The 18,869-nt window shown below is 37.8% G+C and overlaps 1 protein-coding gene across 1 annotated transcript in view; it reads left to right on the top strand.

The window, feature by feature from the left end:
* The window catches only part of STX8 (syntaxin 8), a 279,229-nt gene that overhangs the window by 65,739 nt on the left and 194,621 nt on the right, over nt 1-18,869 (top strand). Inside the window, 1 exon segment of the mRNA XM_036768392.1 lies at nt 17,747-17,839. Coding sequence (XP_036624287.1) covers nt 17,747-17,839 — 93 coding nt within the window.

Genomic DNA, 18,869 nt, shown 5'->3' with positions numbered 1-18,869 from the left:
GTTATTATTTTATCCAGCTCTGTAAAATAATTTTTTGGTAATTTGATTGGTATGGCACTGAATAGATAGATTAATTTAGGTAAAATTGTTATTTTTATTATATTAGCTTGGCCTAACGATGAGCAACTGATGTTTTTCCAATTAATTAGATCTGACTTTATTTACATGAAAAGTGTTTCATAATTATGTTCATATAGGTCCTGGGTTTGTCTTGGCAGATAGACTACCAAATATTTTATAGTGTCTACAGTAACTTTGAATGGAATTTCTCTTTCTATCTCTTGCTGTTGGGCTTTGTTAGTAATGTATAGGAATGCCAAAGATTTATGTGGGTTTATTTTATATCCTGCAACTTTGCTAAAGTTGTTCATTATTTCAAGTAGTTTTTTACTTGATTCTCTAGGATTCTCTAAGTAAATCATCATATCATCTGCAAAAAGTGATAATTTAGTTTCTTCTTTGCTTATTCTAATTCCTTCAATTTCTTTTTCTTCTCTTATTGCTACAGCTAACGTTTCTAGTACCAAATTGAATAGTAGGGGTGATAATGGACATCCTTGTTTCACCCCTGATCTTATTGGGAATGCATCTAGCTTATCCCCATTACAAATAATGCTTGTTGATGGTTTTAGGTAGATGGTATTTATAATTTTAAGGAAGGCTCCCTTTATTCCTATGCTTTCTAGTGTTTTTAATAGGAATGGGTGTTGTATTTTGTCAAAGGCTTTTTCCGCATCTGTTGAGATGATCATATGGTTTCTGCTAGTTTTGTTGTTATGATCAATTATGCTAATAGTTTTCCTAATATTGAACCAGCCTTGCATTCCTGGAATAAATCCTACCTGGTCATAGTGTATTAGTCTTGTGATAAGTTGCTGCAGTCTTTTTGCTAATATCGTATTTAAAAAGTTTGCATCAATATTCATTAGGGAAATTGATCTATAATTTTCTTTCTCTGTTTTGACTCTTCCTGGTTTAGGTATTAGTACCATATTTGTGTCCTAAAAAGAATTTGGTAGGACTCCTTCTTCACCTATTTTCCCAAATAGTCTATAAAGTATAGGAATTAATTGTTCTTTAAATGTTTGATAAAATTCATGTGTGAAACCATCTGTCCCTGGACATTTTTTCCTAGGGAGTTCATTGATGTCTTGCTCAATTTCTTTTTCTGAGGTGGGGTTACTTAGAAATTTTACTTCTTCTTTTCTTAACCTGGGCAATTTATGTTTTTGTAGATATTCATCCATATCCCTAAGGTTGTCAAATTTATGGGCATACAATTGGGCAAAATAATTCCTAATTATTGTTTTGATTTCCTCTTCATTAGAGGTGAATTCACCCTTTTCATTTTTGATACTGGTAATTTGATATTCTTCTTTCTTTTTTTTAATCAAATTGGCCAAATGTTTATCAATTTTATTGTTTTTTTTCATAAAACCAGCTCTTTGTTTTATTTATTAATTCAATAGTTTTCTTGGTTTCAATTTTATTAATCTCTCCTTTGATTTTCAGTATTTCTAATTTGGTATTTAATTGGGGATTTTCAATTTGTTCTTTTTCTAGCTTTTTCAGTTGCATGCCCAATTCATTGATCTCCTTTTTCCCTATTTTATTCATGAAGGATTTAGAGATATAAAACTTCCCCTAAGAACTGCTTTTGCTGCATCCCATACGTTTTGGTATCTTGTCTCATTATTGTCATTCTCTTGAATGAAGTTATTAAATTTTTCTCTGATTTGTTCTTTGGCCTACTCATTCTTTAGAATTAGATAATTTAGTTTTCAATTAATTTTTAGCTTATTTTTCCATGGTTCTTTATTATAAATAATTTTTTATTGCATTGTGATCTGAAAAGGATGCTTTGACTACTTCTGCCTTTCTGCACTGGATTGTGAGGTTTTTATGCTCTAGTACATCGTCAATTTTTGAGTATGTGCCATGAACCGCTAAAAAGAAAGTATGTTCCTTTTTATCCCCATTCAGTTTTCTCCAGGGGTCTATCATATCTGCCTTTCCTAAAATTCTGTTCACCTCCTTAACTTCTTTCTTATTTATTTTGAGGTTAGATTTATCTAGCTCAGAGAGGGGGAGGTTGAAGTTTCCCATTATTTCTTCCTGTAACTTCCTTAACCTCTCCTCTAAGAATTTGCATGCCGTATACTTGTTGCATATATGTTAAACGATGATATTGCTTCATTGTTTATGGTGCCTTTTAGCAGTATGTAGTTTCCTTCCTTATCTCTTTTAATTAAATCTATCTTTACTTTTGCTTTGTCTGAGATTAGGATTGCTACACCTGCTTTTTTTTACTTTAGCTGAAGCGTAATATATTTTACTCCAGCCTTTTACCTTTACCCTGTGTGTATCCCCCTGTTTCAGATGTGTTTCTTGTAAACAGCATATTGTAGGATTATGGTTTTTAATCCATTCTGCTATCTGCTCCTGTTTTATGGAAGAGTTCATCCCATTCACATTCACAGTTATGATTTCTGTCTGTGTCTTTTTCTCCATCCTATTTCCCCCTGTTTATGCTTTTATTTCTCCCTTTCCCCTTCCACTCCTCAAGAAAGTTTTGTTTTTGATCGCTGCCTTCCCCAGTTTACCCTCCCTCTTGATTCCCCTCCCTTATCTTCCTGTTTTCCATTTGTTACTTCTTCCCTCCCTTCTACCCACCCCTCTCCCTTTTTTTTTCCCCTTTCCCCTCCTACTTCCTGTAGGTCAAGTTAGATTTCTGTACTTACCCGCGTATGTTATTCCCTTCTGGAACCAGATCTGATGAGAGTAAAGCTCACATACTGCTCTTCTCCCTCCCTTCTTTCTCTCTACTATAATGTGTTTTTGTACCTCTTCATTTGATGTAATTCACCCTTTTCTACTACCTCCTTACCTCTTCTCCCAGAACCCTCCTTTTACATCTCTTAATTATGTTTTTTTCCTTATATCAGTTATTTTATACTGACTTCCACAGTCTATGTGTATCCCTTTCAATTATCATAACTGTACTGTTCTCAAGATTGACATATACATACATATATATATATATACACACACATATATACCCATATATGGACACAAACACACACACACATATATAATATACATAAGGTGATACAGTCTTATATAAAGATGTAAATTATTTGCCCTTATTGATTAATAAGGTTTGTGTGGATTTTTTCCCCCATTTATCTTTTTATGTCTCTCTTGAGTTTTGCATTGAAAGATCAAATTTTCCATTGAGTTCTTGCCTTTTCATCAGGAAGTTCTGGAATTCCTTTATTTCATTGAATGTCCATCTCCTTGCCTAAAAAATTATGCTCATTTTTGCTGGGTAGTTGATCCTTAGTTGTAATCCCAGCTCCTTTGCCCTTTGGAATATCATATTCCAATTTCTCCTGTCATTTAATGTGGAAGCTGAAGGATCCTGCGTGATCCTGACTACAGTTCCACAATATTTGAATTGTTTCTTTTTGGCTGCTTGCAGTATTTTCTCCTTGACTTTGTAATTCTGAAATTTGGCTATAATATTTCTTGGAGTTTTCAATTTGGGGTCTCTTTCAGGGGGTGATAGGTAGATTCTTTCAATGACTATTTTACCCTCTGGTTCTAGGACGTCTCAGCAGTTATCTTTGATAATTTCTTTGAAGATATTATCAAGGCTCTTTTTTCATCGTGGATTTCCAGTAGACCAATAATTCTTAAATTGTCTCTCCTGGATCTATTTTCCAGGTCAGTTGTTTTTCCAATTAGGTATTTCACATTTTCTTCTATTTTTTCATTCTTTACATTTTGTTTTACTACTTCTTGATACCTCATAGAGTCATTAGCTTCTACTTCCTCAATTCTAATTTTTAATGAGTTGCTGTCTTCCTGTTGCTTTTGGGTCTCCTTTTCCAATTGGTTGATTTTACCTCTCAGGGTGTCATTTTCTCTATTTAGATTCTGAATCTCTGTAGCCATATCACGAATCTTATTTTTTAATGACTTGATTTCTCCAGTGTTTTTATTTTTTACATTTTTTCTTTTACCTCTCTAATTTGGTTTTTAAAATCCTCCTTTAGTTCTTCCAGTAATGCTTTTTGGGCTTGAGACCAGTTCATATTCCCTTTTGAGGTATCAGATGTGTGTATAGTGTCAGTGCTATCCTCTACCCAATTGGTATTTTGATCATGCCTGTCTCCATAAAAAGAGTCAATGGTCCTTGGTTTTTTCATGTTCTTCTTTATGTCGGTTAGTTTTTTCCTGGCTTTACAGTGGATTTCTGCTTTTCGGGCTTGGGCCTCTCCATCCCAGGTTTCTTATTCTGGGGATTGTGGGTCTAGTTACTGGCTTTGTGTATTATAGCCTTCAGTTTCCTGAGGTGTGGGGGAGGGGTCTGGCTGCCTGAAGTCTCCTCTTCCCCTGGGGGGCTGCTCTCCAGCACTGTTGCTGTTCAAAAATGGTCTCAACTGTTTCTTGTTTGTTCCAGTGTCTGCCACTTCCCCTAGGGGTGCAAGGGTGCGTCTGGGCTCCAGGTGTTGACCCCTGCTGTCTCGGCCCCTCTGGGACTCAGGGATTCCCACTGCTTGGCCACTGAAGCCTCACTTCTGTCTCCTCTATTCCATCGTTTTTTCCTGAGGAATTCTCTGGGTCAGGGGGGAGGGATTAGAACCGTTTACTTGGCCATTATGTCTCCAAGATGTTCAAGACGATGGGTTTCATACATTTGGGCTGCAGGCCTCAGGAGTTGATGTCTCATGGCCAGTGGCATCATGCTGCTGCCTCTTGTGGCTTCTACAGACTCCTGTCCTGTATTGGGAGGTCTGGGGATCTCTGCCAGTTTTGGGTGCCCAGCTTTCTCCCAGCCTTCGTCCCTGGCTGTATTTCGCAGCTGCTTCCGCTTTGGTGCTGTCTGGTGCAGCTCTGCATGCCGAGCGCTCTCCTAGCCTACAGATCTGTCCCGTCGACCTTTCGGACTCTCCTGGCTTGTAAATTTGCCCCACTCAGACTGCTAGCTGCTTCTAACTCTGGCTTTGGGAAATCTTAAAGTCATTTTAAGGTCTTCTGTGATTTTTTTTGGTCAGGTCACCATTCGATGCTACTCTTTTAGGGTTTCTTTACTTCAGTATCCTCCTCAGAAGATGAACTCTGGTGTTCTCCATAGCTTCATATAGTTGGAATCTTTCTCTTTTGCCTGTGCATTTTTTGTGGGAATAGCTTAATTTTTGTAATCACCTCTAGCCTTAGGGTATGGGGGATGGTGCCTCTTGTTCCAGATCTTAAGTTCTCCCTTCTAGCCTGGAACCAAAGCCAATCTCCTGCAAGTGCCCACAGCCAGGGGGCTTTCTGCCCACTGCTTCTGTACTCACCAGGCATGGGCTCTTCCCTTCTTGCCTCCACAGCTCTTCACAACATAACTGGATCGAGCTTTCCTTGTCATTAGAGGTTCCCTGTATCTTCCCTGGCTCTGAAGCCCAACTTTCCTCATTATCCCTGGGTGAAAAGTTCCTGTGGCTAGGGCTGAGGCAGCCTCTCAGACCAACCAACCCCAGGGTTTGTTTTTTTAAGTTGCTTGCCCCTTGTTGTTAAAGAGGACCATAGCCTGGATTTATTTACTCTTTTTCTTCTGATCTTTGAAAACTGTCCCAGGAAGACCCCTATTGTGCCCCTATTCTTATTTATTTTTACTGCACTTTGCCCCAAGGTGCTATTTTATCTCATTTGTGGGGGGAAATCTTGAGGGCTTGGAATTTTCCGACCTACTCCATCATCTTCCCAGAATCCTCTCTAGCTGATTCTTGGTTGTAATCCAAGCTCCTTTGCCTTCTGGAATATTGTATTTCAAGCCCTGGAATCCTTTAATGTAGAAGCTACTAAGTCCTGTGTAATTCTGACTGTGGTTCCATAATATTTAAATTGTTTCTTTTTGGCAGCTTGCAGTATATTTTCTCTTTGGCCTAATAATTCTGGAATTTGGCAATGATATTCCTTGGAGTTTTCATTTTGGGGTCTCTTTTAAGAGGTGATTGGTGGATTCTTTCAATGACCATTTTACCCTCTGGTTCCAGAATGTGAGGGCAGTTTACCTTGGTAATTTCTTGAAAGGTGCTCTCCAGGCTCTTTTTTTGATCATGGCTTTCAGGTAGACTGGTAGTTCTTAAATTATTTCTCCTAGATCTGTTTTTCAGGTCAGTTGTTTTTCCAATGAGGTATTTTACATTTTCATCTATTTTTTCATTCTTTTGATTTTGTTTGACTGATTCTTGATGTCTCATAAAGTTGTTAGCTTCCACTTCCCGAGTTGTAATTTTTGATGAATTGTTTTCTTCAGTTAGCTTTTGTACCTCCTTTTCCATTTGGCCAATTCTGCTTTTTAAGGAGTTGTTTTTTTCAGTGGATTTTTTTTCCCATTTGGCCAGTTGTATTTTTTAAGGAATTGTTTTCTATCGTCATTTTTTGTCTTTCCTTTTCCAAGCTGTTGACTCTCTCTTGTATACTTCCTATTTCTTTTTTCAGTTTTTCTTTTACTGCTCTTATTTGCCTTTTAAAATCCTTCTTGAGGTCTTCTAAGAAGGCTTTTTGGGCTTGAGACCAGTTCACATTCCCTTTTGAGTTTTCACATTTGGGTATATTGACAATGTTGTCCTGTTCTGAGTTTGTGTTTTGATCTTCCCTGTCCCCATAGAAACAATCTATGGTCAGTATTTGTTTTTGCTTCTTGTTCATTTTGTTTGCCTATTTTGTGGCTTTAAAAATTGAGCTCCTTTGCTGGAGCACAGGGGGCACTGTCCCAAGCTTCTTTTGCTGAGGTTCAGGGGCCATGTCACCAGCTTTGTGTCCTGGGGCCTCAGGTCCTAGCTGCTGGAGGCTGTAGGTATCTGGCAGCTTACCTGGTTCTGAGCTTGGGTCCTGGTGGTGGTGTCTGGTATGTGCTGAGGTCAGGTGGGCTTTTTTGTTTCTCAAGGGTTGTGCTAAAGCATAGGAAGTTCCATTGCTGGAGGACACCTGCTTGGGGCTGTGCCAGCACACGTGGTGGTTCTCCAAGCTGGAGTCTCCTGGTTCCTTTGCCTGTACGAAAGCACATGAGAAGGTCCTGGTGTTGGCATTTGTCCACTGCTCAGGTCTCAGGATCTCTTGCTGATTTGTTGAGGTGGAGCCTGTGCCTGGCTTACTGGGATGCCTCCTGTCCTAGACTGCGCTCCCCTTTCACCTGAGCAATATGGACCTTATTTGCCAATCTTCTAAGTCTCTTGCATCAAAAGACTGGTCCACCCCATCTTTTATCTGGCTCTGCTATTCCAAGATCGGTTCTGGGGTGCTGTTTTATGGGTGTTCAGGGATGAGAATTAGAGAAGAACAGTGATCTTCTGTTTTTTGGGGGGGAGGGGAGGGGAACTAAATTATAGTAGTGTGCGTAAAAGGGGGGAGGAGAGGAAGAAGAGAGTGGAATACATGACATGCTCTAATCAAGTCACAGGCTTACAATGAAGAGAAAATTAACTCATGTAGTCCCTTTGGAAGAGGAGAACCTACAGAAGAATGGGCAAGGAGGCAGAGGGAGGTTTTGGAAAAAAAGGAAGAAAAAAAGAAAAAATTGTTGGCATGGTAGTAGGTGGTTCCACTGATGAATGTTCCTGTGGGGATAGAAAGGAATTCTAAAAATCTAGATGGTGACCTTGCAATGAGTATGATCTGCAGAGATTTGGTCCTTAGAAAAACCAGTCATCCTGCCTCAGGAGAAGGTGAATAGAACTTTTGGGAACAACTGACACCCAGAGGAGGGCATAGACCCAGGGAAGAGATTTCAAGGCAAATGGGAAGAAAAATGAACATTTGAGGGACATAGGAAGATTCTCTGTCACTTGAAGGAATGGATATTTCTTAGAGTGAGGCACAACAGTAAAAAGGACTGAGGGAGCCAAGACAATAACAACAAAACTATTTAGAAGAAAAAACCCTGAATAGGTAGCTTAGGAGCTTTAATTTCATGAGGAATATTGAGCCTAAATAAGTATGAGGGCCGTAAATCAAAGAAGAAAATCCTAGAATAAAAAGGCTAAATAAATAATGAAGAAAATGATGGAAAGAAGACCTTTTTAGAAAAAAGGTATGGAATGAAATCTAAAAAAAAAACAAAAAATAATTGAAGAGTAGGAGAAGATTACTTAAGTGAGAAGAAAAAGAGAGGGGAAGAATTAAATAACTAGATAAAAGAAAAGAAAAAAAAGAAATTAATAAGCAAAACTAGGGAAAGGGGTGACAAAATGAAGGGATTAGTATCTTGATAGACAGCTGGTGGGAATAGGATTACCTTAAAATGATTAAACTAAAATTAACTGAAGAGATAAAGCACTGTGTTCACAAAGGAAGAGGAAAAAATACCCTATTTTGGGAAAAACTTCAATGTTGGAGACAACTGGAGGAAAAAATAAGCCTAATTCTCATAACTTTTAATATGAATGGATCAAACAATCCTATAAAACAAAAAAGAGTAAAAGATTGGATAAGAAACAAAATTCCACAATCCAATGCTTACAAAAAACAGATTTTAAAAATCCCTTTGTTTTAGTCCTTCCTTCAAGTGTCTTTTATTGTTTATAGTTTTTTTTTTCTGTTATGGTTACTTAAGGTTACAGTTAACATTTTTCTTTTGCATTTCTTATGAGGTAACTTGTTATGCCCTAGGAAATGAACAGTTTTTGTAATTGTTCCATGCACAGCTGAGAAACATGTAAAAATGTGTATGCTTTTTGACTCCCACTTAATGGGAATCAGAAAATCAGCTAGATGACTGAATGGAGAGAGTGCTAGGCTAGGAGTCAGAAAGACCTGAGTTCAAATTTGGTTTCAGACACTTACTGACTGTGACTCTGGGCAAGTCATTTAATCTTTGTTTGCCTCAGTTTCCTCATATTTAAACCTCCCAGCGTTGTTTTGGTGGATCAAATGAAATAATACTTGTAAAGTGCTTAGCTCTAGTCTGGCACGTTAAATGTTAACTACTACTATTACTAGTGACCACCAGAGATCTGTTATAACTAATTTATATAAAATTCTGTTCAGGCCCCTAACTTCTTTCTTATTTATCTTTTTGTGGGAAGACAGTGAAATTTTGAAGAGACATTTGCCTCTCCCTTGTTAGAAGATAATCAGTTTATTTGGTCTTTTCTAATTATCAAACTATATTTCTATTTTCTTTTTTTCGGGAATCTTTGAAAGTTCGCTATTTTATTATAATTCGCTTTTTTCAGTATACAATTATACTTTTCCAGATTACTTGTTTTTCTTATGAGATATTTCACATTCTCTTCTATTTTTTCCTTCATATTTTTTTTTTATTATTTCTTGGTCCCTTATAACTTTATTGGCTTCCCCTTGCCCAATTCTGATTTTGAAGGAGTCATTTTCTTCCTTAAGATTTTGGATCTTCTTTTCTAATTGGTTGACTTTCTTTTCATAATCTTCATGTTTTTCTTGGATTTTTTTTTTTAGTTTTTCCTCAATCTCTTTCATATTATTTTTAAAGTCTTTTAAATTCTATGAATTCATTTCGGGCAAGTAACCATTTGACAGTACTCTTTGGAGTAGAAGATGGTTTCTTTGCTTCAGTATCCTCCTCTGAGGATGGATCTTGATCTTCTCTATTGCCATAGTAACTCTCTATGGTTGGATTCTTTCTTCTTTGCCTCTGTATATTTTTTTTAAATTTGTAGTAGCTTAGTTTTTGTAATCATCTCTAGTCATGGGGTATGGATGGTTGTGTCTCTGGTCTCAAATTCTCCATCAGTTCTCTCCTCTGGCCTGGAACCTAAACTGAGACCTCCAGTCTCTTGTAAGTGCCCATAGCCCTCAGCCAGAAGCATCCCGACTCCACTGCTTTTGCACTCACTGGGTATGCGCTGGTTACTTCTCACCCCTGCCCACATCCCCGCAGCCCAGTTGGGTCTTGTTTTCCTTGTCAGCAGATGTTCCCTTGATCTTCCCTGGTTCAGACACCCAACTCCCCTCACTCTCCCAGGGGTAAAAAAGTTCCTGCAGCTGGAGCCAGGCAGCCTCCCAACTTATCTAAGCCCAGGGCTTGCTGATCGTTGTTTAAGGGAATCTAGGACCTAACCTGGAGGTGTTTACTCTTTACCAGGAGGAAATCTCATTCTGGGATTTTTTTTTCCACATCTCCTATTGTCCCAGGAGGACCCCTTTTCTACCCCTACTCTTATTTTTTTCCTACTCTTTATTTGCCCTGAGGTACTATTTCATCTCTTTTGTGGGGAAACGTCTTGAGAACTTGGAATTTTCTGCCTCTGCCTCCATCTTCCCAGAATCCTCCCCTCTTTAATTTCTTATAGACCATTGTAGATGCTTGCCTTAGTCAAGAGTTTGTCTCCTTCTTCCACTATTACCAAGTGTGGACTGACTTTGATTGTAGCCCTGACAGCCCTGTAATCCTTAAGCAGAGATTATGCTGATTTCAGACCTCCTTGAGGGTTTCTCAATACTGGCTACCTGACCTTTGAATCTCTTAATTTAATGAGAGAGTACCCTACCACGAGCTGTAGTTGTCTACTGCTCTGGCTCTGACAGGATATTGGAACTAGCTTGCTTCATGCCTCTAGGAGGGCCTCAGGTCTGTACATATTGCTCCTGGTCAAGCTGTCAAGTCTTTTCAGTCTCTGCATTGATCTTCTGGGATCCAGCATTAGGCTATGCTGAAGCTATGGCAGTCCAGGAACAAGTTTGCTATATCTTGAGACTTCATTTATTGGTTGTTATTTGGTTTATTGGTTGGATTTACTGTTCCCATTTAAAACATTTTAGGATTCTGTCCCCCTTCTTGCCTAAGCTCTATACTGGATGAAAGATCTTACTGGTGATTTCCATTGGTTGTGCTGATCTTTACTTCATCTGCTGGTCTTTAAAATCTTTGATGGAATATTTGTCAGGAAATTTGGGCTCCACTAGGATCTTTCATGTTGTGAGAGAAATGATTATTCCTCTATTGTATTTAATAAGTAATTATTGAATTAGGACCAATATTTTTTCCCTTTTCTTCCTCATCCAGAAAATCAACCACTGTGTGAAATCTTACTCAAAGACTTACCCAGCTGTGAAGGCTGTGATCTAATCAAAGACAGTAAGAAATTCTAAGTTCAGTTGAATGGGTAGATGCCTACTTATTGTGTTCACTTAGGTCTGAGAAAATGTGGATTCTTCCTTTTGTCAGATGGATGATATTGATAAATCTCTTTGACCAAGATTTAGGTGCTCAGTGTCATGTATGCTAAGACCCTCATTGGAATAGGTCCACCTCTCATTATAATATTCATTCTCTCATTACTTTAGAGTTTACAATCAGAGTTGATTGCCACCCTCAGGAACACCCACCCTTCCAAGGGCATATAATTGTTAAGTGGTTTCCATGAGGGGTCTTTTGCACTTTAGACTGTCATTGACCCATTTTATTAGTAATATACTAGCATTATTAATAAATGATTAATTATCCAGAAATAATGTCTCTTGAACTTTTTAAATGTCACAGTTTCCATCTTAACTGGAAGTGCAGGAAACTTATTTTTCCTGAGTGTAAATTTTTACCCTGCTCCTTCTTACATTAGTTAATCTAGATCTGATCCCCTTTAACAACTTTACTTCCTTGCTTGCTCTTCTAGTTAGCGATTGCCTTAATAGTTAATCATTCATTAGTGTAATGTCTGTGTATTAGCTGAAAGATGAGGACAGATATAAGAGGTGTGAAAATAGAAATAACAAGATTTGGCAACTAATGTTTGGAGTGACTGAGAATGAGGACTTGAGAATGAAACCAGTATTGGGAATCCAGCTGACAAGGAGGATGGTGATACTTTTACATTTTAGGAATATTAAGAGAGAAGTGGATAACATTCCTATCCCTGATTAGTTTATATTCTCTGTGTACCCCTACAGTTTTTCTACAGAAGTTGTAAGAGGACTGATTAGCTATAAAAGACAATATATCCTGAGAGGAACAGGATTTTTCGCAAAGAATGTTTCTGAGCATATACTTAGATATGTTTTTTTGGTCATTAAAAAAAGGTTATTTATGTATTTTTAGTTTTCAACATTCAGTTCCATAAGATTCTGAGTTTCAATTTTTCTCCCTTGCCTCCAATCCCCAGGACAGCATACAGTTTGATATAGGCTATACATGTGCAATCATATTAAACATATTTCCTCATTAGTCATGTTGTGAAAGAAGAATTAGAACAAAAGGGAAAAACCATGAGAAAGAACAAACAAACAAATAAAAAGAGAAAATAGTATGCTTTGATCTACATTCAGATTCCATAGATCTTTCTCGGGATGTGGATAGCATTTTCCACCATGAGTCTTAGATCTTTGCATTGCTGAGAAGAGCCAAGTCTATCAGAGTTAGTCATTGCATAGTGTTGCTGTTACTGTGTACAGTGTTCTCCTGGCTCTGCTCACTTCACACAACATCAGTTCATGTAAGTCTTTCCAGGTTTTTTTGAAGTCTGCCTGCTCACCATTTCTTATGGAACAATAGTATTCCACTGCATTCCTGTACCACAGTTAGTTCAACCATTCCCCAATTGATGGTCATCCTCTCAATTTCCACTTCTTTGCTGCCACAAAAAGAGCTGCTATATTTTTGTACATGTAGGTCCTTTTCTCTTTTTTATGATCTCTTTGGGATGTCAACCTAGAAGTGGTTTTGCTGGATCAAGGGGTATGCAGTTTTATAGCCCTTTGGGCATAGTTCCAAAGTGCTCTTCAGAATGGTTGGATCAGTTCACAACTCCACCAACATTGCATTAGTGTTCCAATTTTCCCACATCTTCTCCAATATTTATCATTTTCCTGTTTTGTCATATTAGCCAATCTAATAGATGTGAGGCGAGTTGTTTTAATTTGCATTTCTCTAATCAATAGCAACTTAGAGCTGTAATTTCTTTATCTGAAAACTATCTGTTCATATCCTTTGTTTTGTGTCATTTCTTGAAAAGATCCTCTGCAAGTTAATGTACTATTATAAGTTATAGAACAGGTGTTTGATGTCTGTTCATAGAAGTTCCTTACCAAGAGGTACAATAATAAAATCACTGGTCTGGTTAAACAGAAAATTCTTCATATTTACTTAGAAATTCAAGACTTTCATTTGTAGCTTTGGCGGGTGGGGCAGAGTAGACCATGTTCTTAGTCTGAAGGAGCTTTCTAACTGTGCAGCAGCAGGAAAGACCTGAGTGGAAACATCTGTCTCAAAGTGCTGCAGACTAAAGTGTGGTGTGATGAGTAATATGACAAAACTAGTGTCTCCAGGACTGCCAGCAAAATCCAGAGTGTTGTGTAGACTTGGCCCTTTCTTCCTCGTAGTCCGAATGGAGTTGGTGGTAGACATGATGATGTCCATTCTGAAAAAGAAATGGGTGCTTATATCGCCAATGCCATACCCACAGCGAATGCTATGAACATGCAGGCAAATTCCCAGGTTTGAATTACAAGATATAACAAACTCTTCATGGAAGATGAAACCAAAACATTTATTCAAACACCAGAAAGCCAAATCCATCATAGCAACAAAGAAATCTATATTCATTATCAATGCAGGGGGCACCACCATCCTCAAGCCTTCCCTCTGTTAGGACCTTCCCACAAACAAACTTCCTGAAGCAAAATCACTCCCTCTCTCACTCACACTAGTTCCTCTGCCTGCCCTCTCCTTCCCAGCTCTGTCTCAGTTTCTGCTCCACCCCTTTCTGTTCTACCTATTAGGCAAGCTCCTTCCACCACAGGCTCATGTGACTCAAGCAGGTCACATGGGTCTATTAATGAATGGGAAAGATCTTCTTTTTGCATTAACAATACATTCAGTCCCAAGACCTTTTGTATCCGTTTCATAAGTCAATGGGAGTTTAGGGGCAACTGGTGTCAACAGAACTGTATGACAGTATAGCAGGGATAACACAAAATAAGCACATAAAACAGTATCTTAGGGTGGGGCTTGAGCACAGGCACCCCATCATTCCCTCAAATGAATGGGGGTCAAAATTACCTGGGGTAAGGGGCAAAGGTCTCTTATAGCTACTTCATGTTGAAATTGGACATAGAGCTGTCCCTGCCCCAAGAGGTCCCATTCGAGGGGTCATTTCTTTAGCTGGCATCCGGAGCTTGGTCGATGCCAGGGCCAGGGGTAACACAGCAGTCTTGGACAGGGGGTGATATCCAGCTCAAGCAGTCAGGCATCTATAGGTAGAGGGCACCAAACCTGCAGGAAACAAATCTATCAAACATGTTGAAAAGCCAAAAAGAATAAGGAGACAACAACCAGAAGCAAGGTAAACATAGGGTCAACCGTGCTTCTGGAGTCCATGAACCCACTAAAACTGTATTAATTCCTATCTTCTTTATTGCTGTATATTTCTTTAATTTGAGCTAGGGCTTGACCAATTTCCTATTCTCCCTGAAAGTATGACAAACTTGGATACAATGATTTAGGCAGTTCTTACTTCTCTATTCAATCTAATATTAAGTACCTTTGATTACAGCTCATTAGTTGGGATACCATCTATTCTTCCAAAATCTTCCACAATCTGTCCCTGCGGTAGATAATTCCTTCCTTGTTAATCTATTCTGACATCGAATCTGCTGGATATTTACTCTTTTATCTTGAGGAAATTTATCTTTTCCCCATTCCCTTAAGTCACTTAACTCTGAAATCTTATCGAGCACCTCCAAAAGTGAGTGCCCTATTTCCCTAATTAGTAGAGTCAGAATTAGGTGCTTATAAGCAGGAGGAGCCGTCTTCACTATGATATTTCTGAGAAACTGCTAAGAGGGTACCGTGATAAGCCTCGGCATCTCCCATCATAATTGCTGTCTTCATTACCTCTTCCTTTAACATTCTCATACAGTTCCTAAGCGAATACCAGGGTCTATCCTCCACTAGGCCACATAAAGTCAGTAGGATACTGTCTGCTGCCTCTAAATCTAAGGCTAACAGATTGGTTGTTACCTCATTGCATATGGTATTCCCTAAAAACTTGCTGTACAAAAGGATTCTGGCTAATACCTCTGAATTTGGCCCCTTTATCATTGATTCTCACCATTAGAGATACTAATGATTCTCCCAGTTTTTGGATGAATCGACTCAAAAATATCTGTGACCTTGTGCTGAGTAAAATCCTCTATTATTTTCCTAAATTCTGTGTAGCCCCCTTGGTTCTCCTGTTTCCTTTGTAGTATTGGACGAATATCTGCATTACTAAAAGCCTCTTTTAACTTTGTTTCATTTTCCTCCCACCAATCTTCCTGGCAGGTGTTTGGGCCCCCATCAAGCCCAGCCTGTGCAAAGGTTGTATGTACCTTCTTTTTGTTAATTTTTTACTTCTTTTGCTGAACTAAATTCATAGCTGCTTTTTCTTCTACTACATGAAACTTTCTAGCTTGCTCTTCTAAAGGAAGGTTTCAGTGCTGTAGCACAGAAAGCTTCTCATGCATATCATCTGACTCCTTTTTTTTTTTTTCCAGACAAGGATAAAGACAAAGTTTATTAAAGATTCACCATAATGTCTAACTCCTTTTTCATCTGAACCTTTTCTTCCAGCAGTTTGTCTCTGCTTTTACATATGATATGATAACTTGGTAGCAAGGCCCAGCCTCTTCTACATACCCCTGCCAGTTCTTTTCCAAGTTCTGTTGGTATTCCTTGCAAACATCTTTCTAAATCTCTGGGTGCTCCCTTCTGTAGCCTAGGTACTCAGTTTTCACAGAGTCCTGTGCTTTTAGCCCATTCTCTTGCCAGGGAGGAATAAGGCAAATCCTCCCATCCTGGGATATCCATTTCTTTCCCTAAAGCCTTCCTGCCTCCAAGTAGAGGTTTTATACCTTGTGATCCTGTTTGTGACACCAAATATATCACCAATGCGATACCCACAGTGAATACTATGAATGTACAGGCAAATTCCCAGGTTTGAATCACAAGTTATAACAGACTCTCTTCATGGAAGATGAAACCAAAACATTTATTCAAACACCAGAAAGCCAAATCCTAACACCAGAAAGCCAAATACATCATAGCAACAAAGAAATCTATACACATTATCAATGCAGGGAGCACCACCATCCTGAAGCTATCCCTCTGTTAGGGCCTTCCCACAAACGAACTCCCTGAAGCAAAATCACTCCGTCTCTCACTCACACTAGTTCCTCTGCCTGCTCTCTCTTTCCCCAGCTCTGTCTCAGTTTCTACTCTACCCCTTTCTGCTCCACCCATTCTGTAAGCTCCTCTCACGACAGGCTCATGTGATTCAGGCAGGTTACATGGGCCTATTAATGGATGGGAAAGATCTTCCCATTGCGTTAACAATACAGTGCTCTGTCACTACCTGTTGCTCAGACAGCAATGACTTAGCTCAAGAGTTGTCTGGAGCTGAACAGAAATTAGTATGTTAATTGATAGCATAAACCGATACCCTCGATGAATTTGAAGACATAATCTAAGGAAGTCAATATCAGTTTCACCTCTCATTAAGCTCTAATATCACCTACTTGAGAACCTCAGAAGTAATCAGACAAGAAAGAGAAATTAAGAGAATTAAGAAGAAAAAAGGAAACAAAATATTTTTTAAATTTGATATGAGAATTTACTTAGAAAACCCTAGAGAGTCAACTTAAAATTAATCAAAGCAATATTTTCAGCAAAGTTGTAAGATATAAACTAATTCAACAACATTTTTGTATATTGCCAACAAAATCCAGCAGGAAAAAAATTCATTTAAGGTAACTACAGAATGTATAAAATATTTGAAAGTCTACCCACTGAGACACATATTGGAAATCTCTGAATACAATTATAAAATATCCTTCATAGAAATAAAGATATCTCCATAACTGGAAGAATATTAATTGGAGAAAAATTTGTTGGCTGAGTAGACCAAATGAATAAAATTAAAATGGCAATGTTATCTAAATTAATTTACTTACTCAGTGCCAATATCATTCAGATTACCAAAGGAATATTTTATACAGCTAGAGAAAAATAAATACTTTTCAGGAAATAGGAAGAAGGCTGTGTTTTCAGAGATGTGTAGAATGTGACATTCTTAAAAAATATATACTTTACACATCCCTCAGAATAATTTTTTAAATTGATGCACAAATGGCACTTTGAAACAGTTATTGGTGAATTAAAACAGATTCTTAGTATAACTGTCAAAAATAAAATGATGATTTTTGTTCTCTGGTAATTGACTGGATAGATGGATACATTTTGTAGGTGATGACTAATAGTCTTTTCTAGGCAATGGTATCAAATTTCCTCAGGGTTTGCATCCCCTGTTTTTCCTTTCTTTTTGCTTTTTCTTTCCTTGTCCAAGGGAAGCAGCTGTAAGAGGATAGTACTTATTCTTTTAGTACACCGAAACAGAACTATAATACTGTTTTTGGGTTTCATAGCTTAGGCCTTTGCTATAGGAGAAAACTGTGTGTGTGTGTATGTGTGTGTGTGTGTGTGTGTGTGTGTGTGTGTGTCTGTGTGTGTATGTGTATGTGTATGTATATGTATGTATATGTATATGTATGTATGTATGTATGTATGTATGTATATCCTTTCAATATTTCAGTAACAAAGCTCTCTTGGATGAGACCCAAGATGAACATACCTCATGCTGAAAAGATTTCAGTGTTATGTATATTTCTGTTGTTTTACATCTGGCAGGTCCAGTTTGTATGTTAAATCAGCTGTAGACTTAATGATTTTTTCATCTGTTTCTTTTAGAACAAGATGCTGGCCTTGATGCTCTTTCCTCAATTATAAGTCGGCAGAAACAAATGGGGCAAGACATTGGGAATGAGCTTGATGAGCAAAATGGTAAGATTGTGCCTTTGGATATCATTGATATAGTAGGAAGGAATCAGTATTTTGAGGTTAAAATGATTATTTTTGATAGATTGATATAGTTAATGCAACTCTATGTGGTTTCTGTAAGAAATAACTTTATTTGCGAATAGTTAACAAGTAGCTGTTAACAATATGTTAACAATGTTATCAGATAACAAATAATATTATTTGTTAACTATGTTAATGTTTTGTATACAGTGGAGATTAAGATCTGAAACTTGATATCCTAAAACTGCTCAAAATGTTCTTTGTGATTTCCTTTTCCATCTTAGATGAAACTATAAGCTGTTGCTTCATATATTAGTGAACAAGACAACTGAGGTTTTTATCAATAATCTTAACTCCATTTAACAGGTTTTTGGTTTTGTTGGTTAACATGGGTTTTTTTGTAGATAAAATGTTTCCAAGCATGTTGCTACTTTTAAAAATTACTAATGAATTTTTGACTCTAATGAAGTATGGTTTCTAGATCATGGGAACTGTACTCACTGTATTCTACTATTCAGACTACATCTGACTAAGCAGTCTGAATTTTTGACATCTGGCCAAGCAATCAGATGTTGATTGAGACTGGTGAGTAGAACAGGAAATGAATGATTCATGAATGAACTATAAGTTGCTGATAAAGACTGGAATTGGGAGAGCTTTTTTTTTTAAGATGAATTTCCATAAATTTGCTCCATCATCTCCATATTCTTGTGACTATAGGGGGAGTAACTCTTATTTTACAAGTTTCTTGTGAGTGTGATAGGTGAAAGAACAGTAAACATTCGAAACAAATAACTAAGTGCTAAATTATATGGTATAGACTAAATGTATAAATTCAGAGAAACCTGTTCATAGTAATATCAGGAAGACATGAATTATTAGGGAAAGAAGTAGTGGAACAGGAATAAGATTTTGAAGGATTGCAGATAAATAGAAGTGTGGATGGAGGAGGACATTTAAAGTGAGGGAAAAACACAAGGAAAGGAAGAGAGGTATGAATGAGCTTGGTGAA

The sequence above is a fragment of the Trichosurus vulpecula genome, chromosome 7 (assembly GCF_011100635.1).
Source record: "Trichosurus vulpecula isolate mTriVul1 chromosome 7, mTriVul1.pri, whole genome shotgun sequence".
In the NCBI taxonomy this organism is placed as follows: domain Eukaryota; kingdom Metazoa; phylum Chordata; class Mammalia; order Diprotodontia; family Phalangeridae; genus Trichosurus; species Trichosurus vulpecula.
This window is presented reverse-complemented; position numbering and strand designations above follow the sequence as displayed.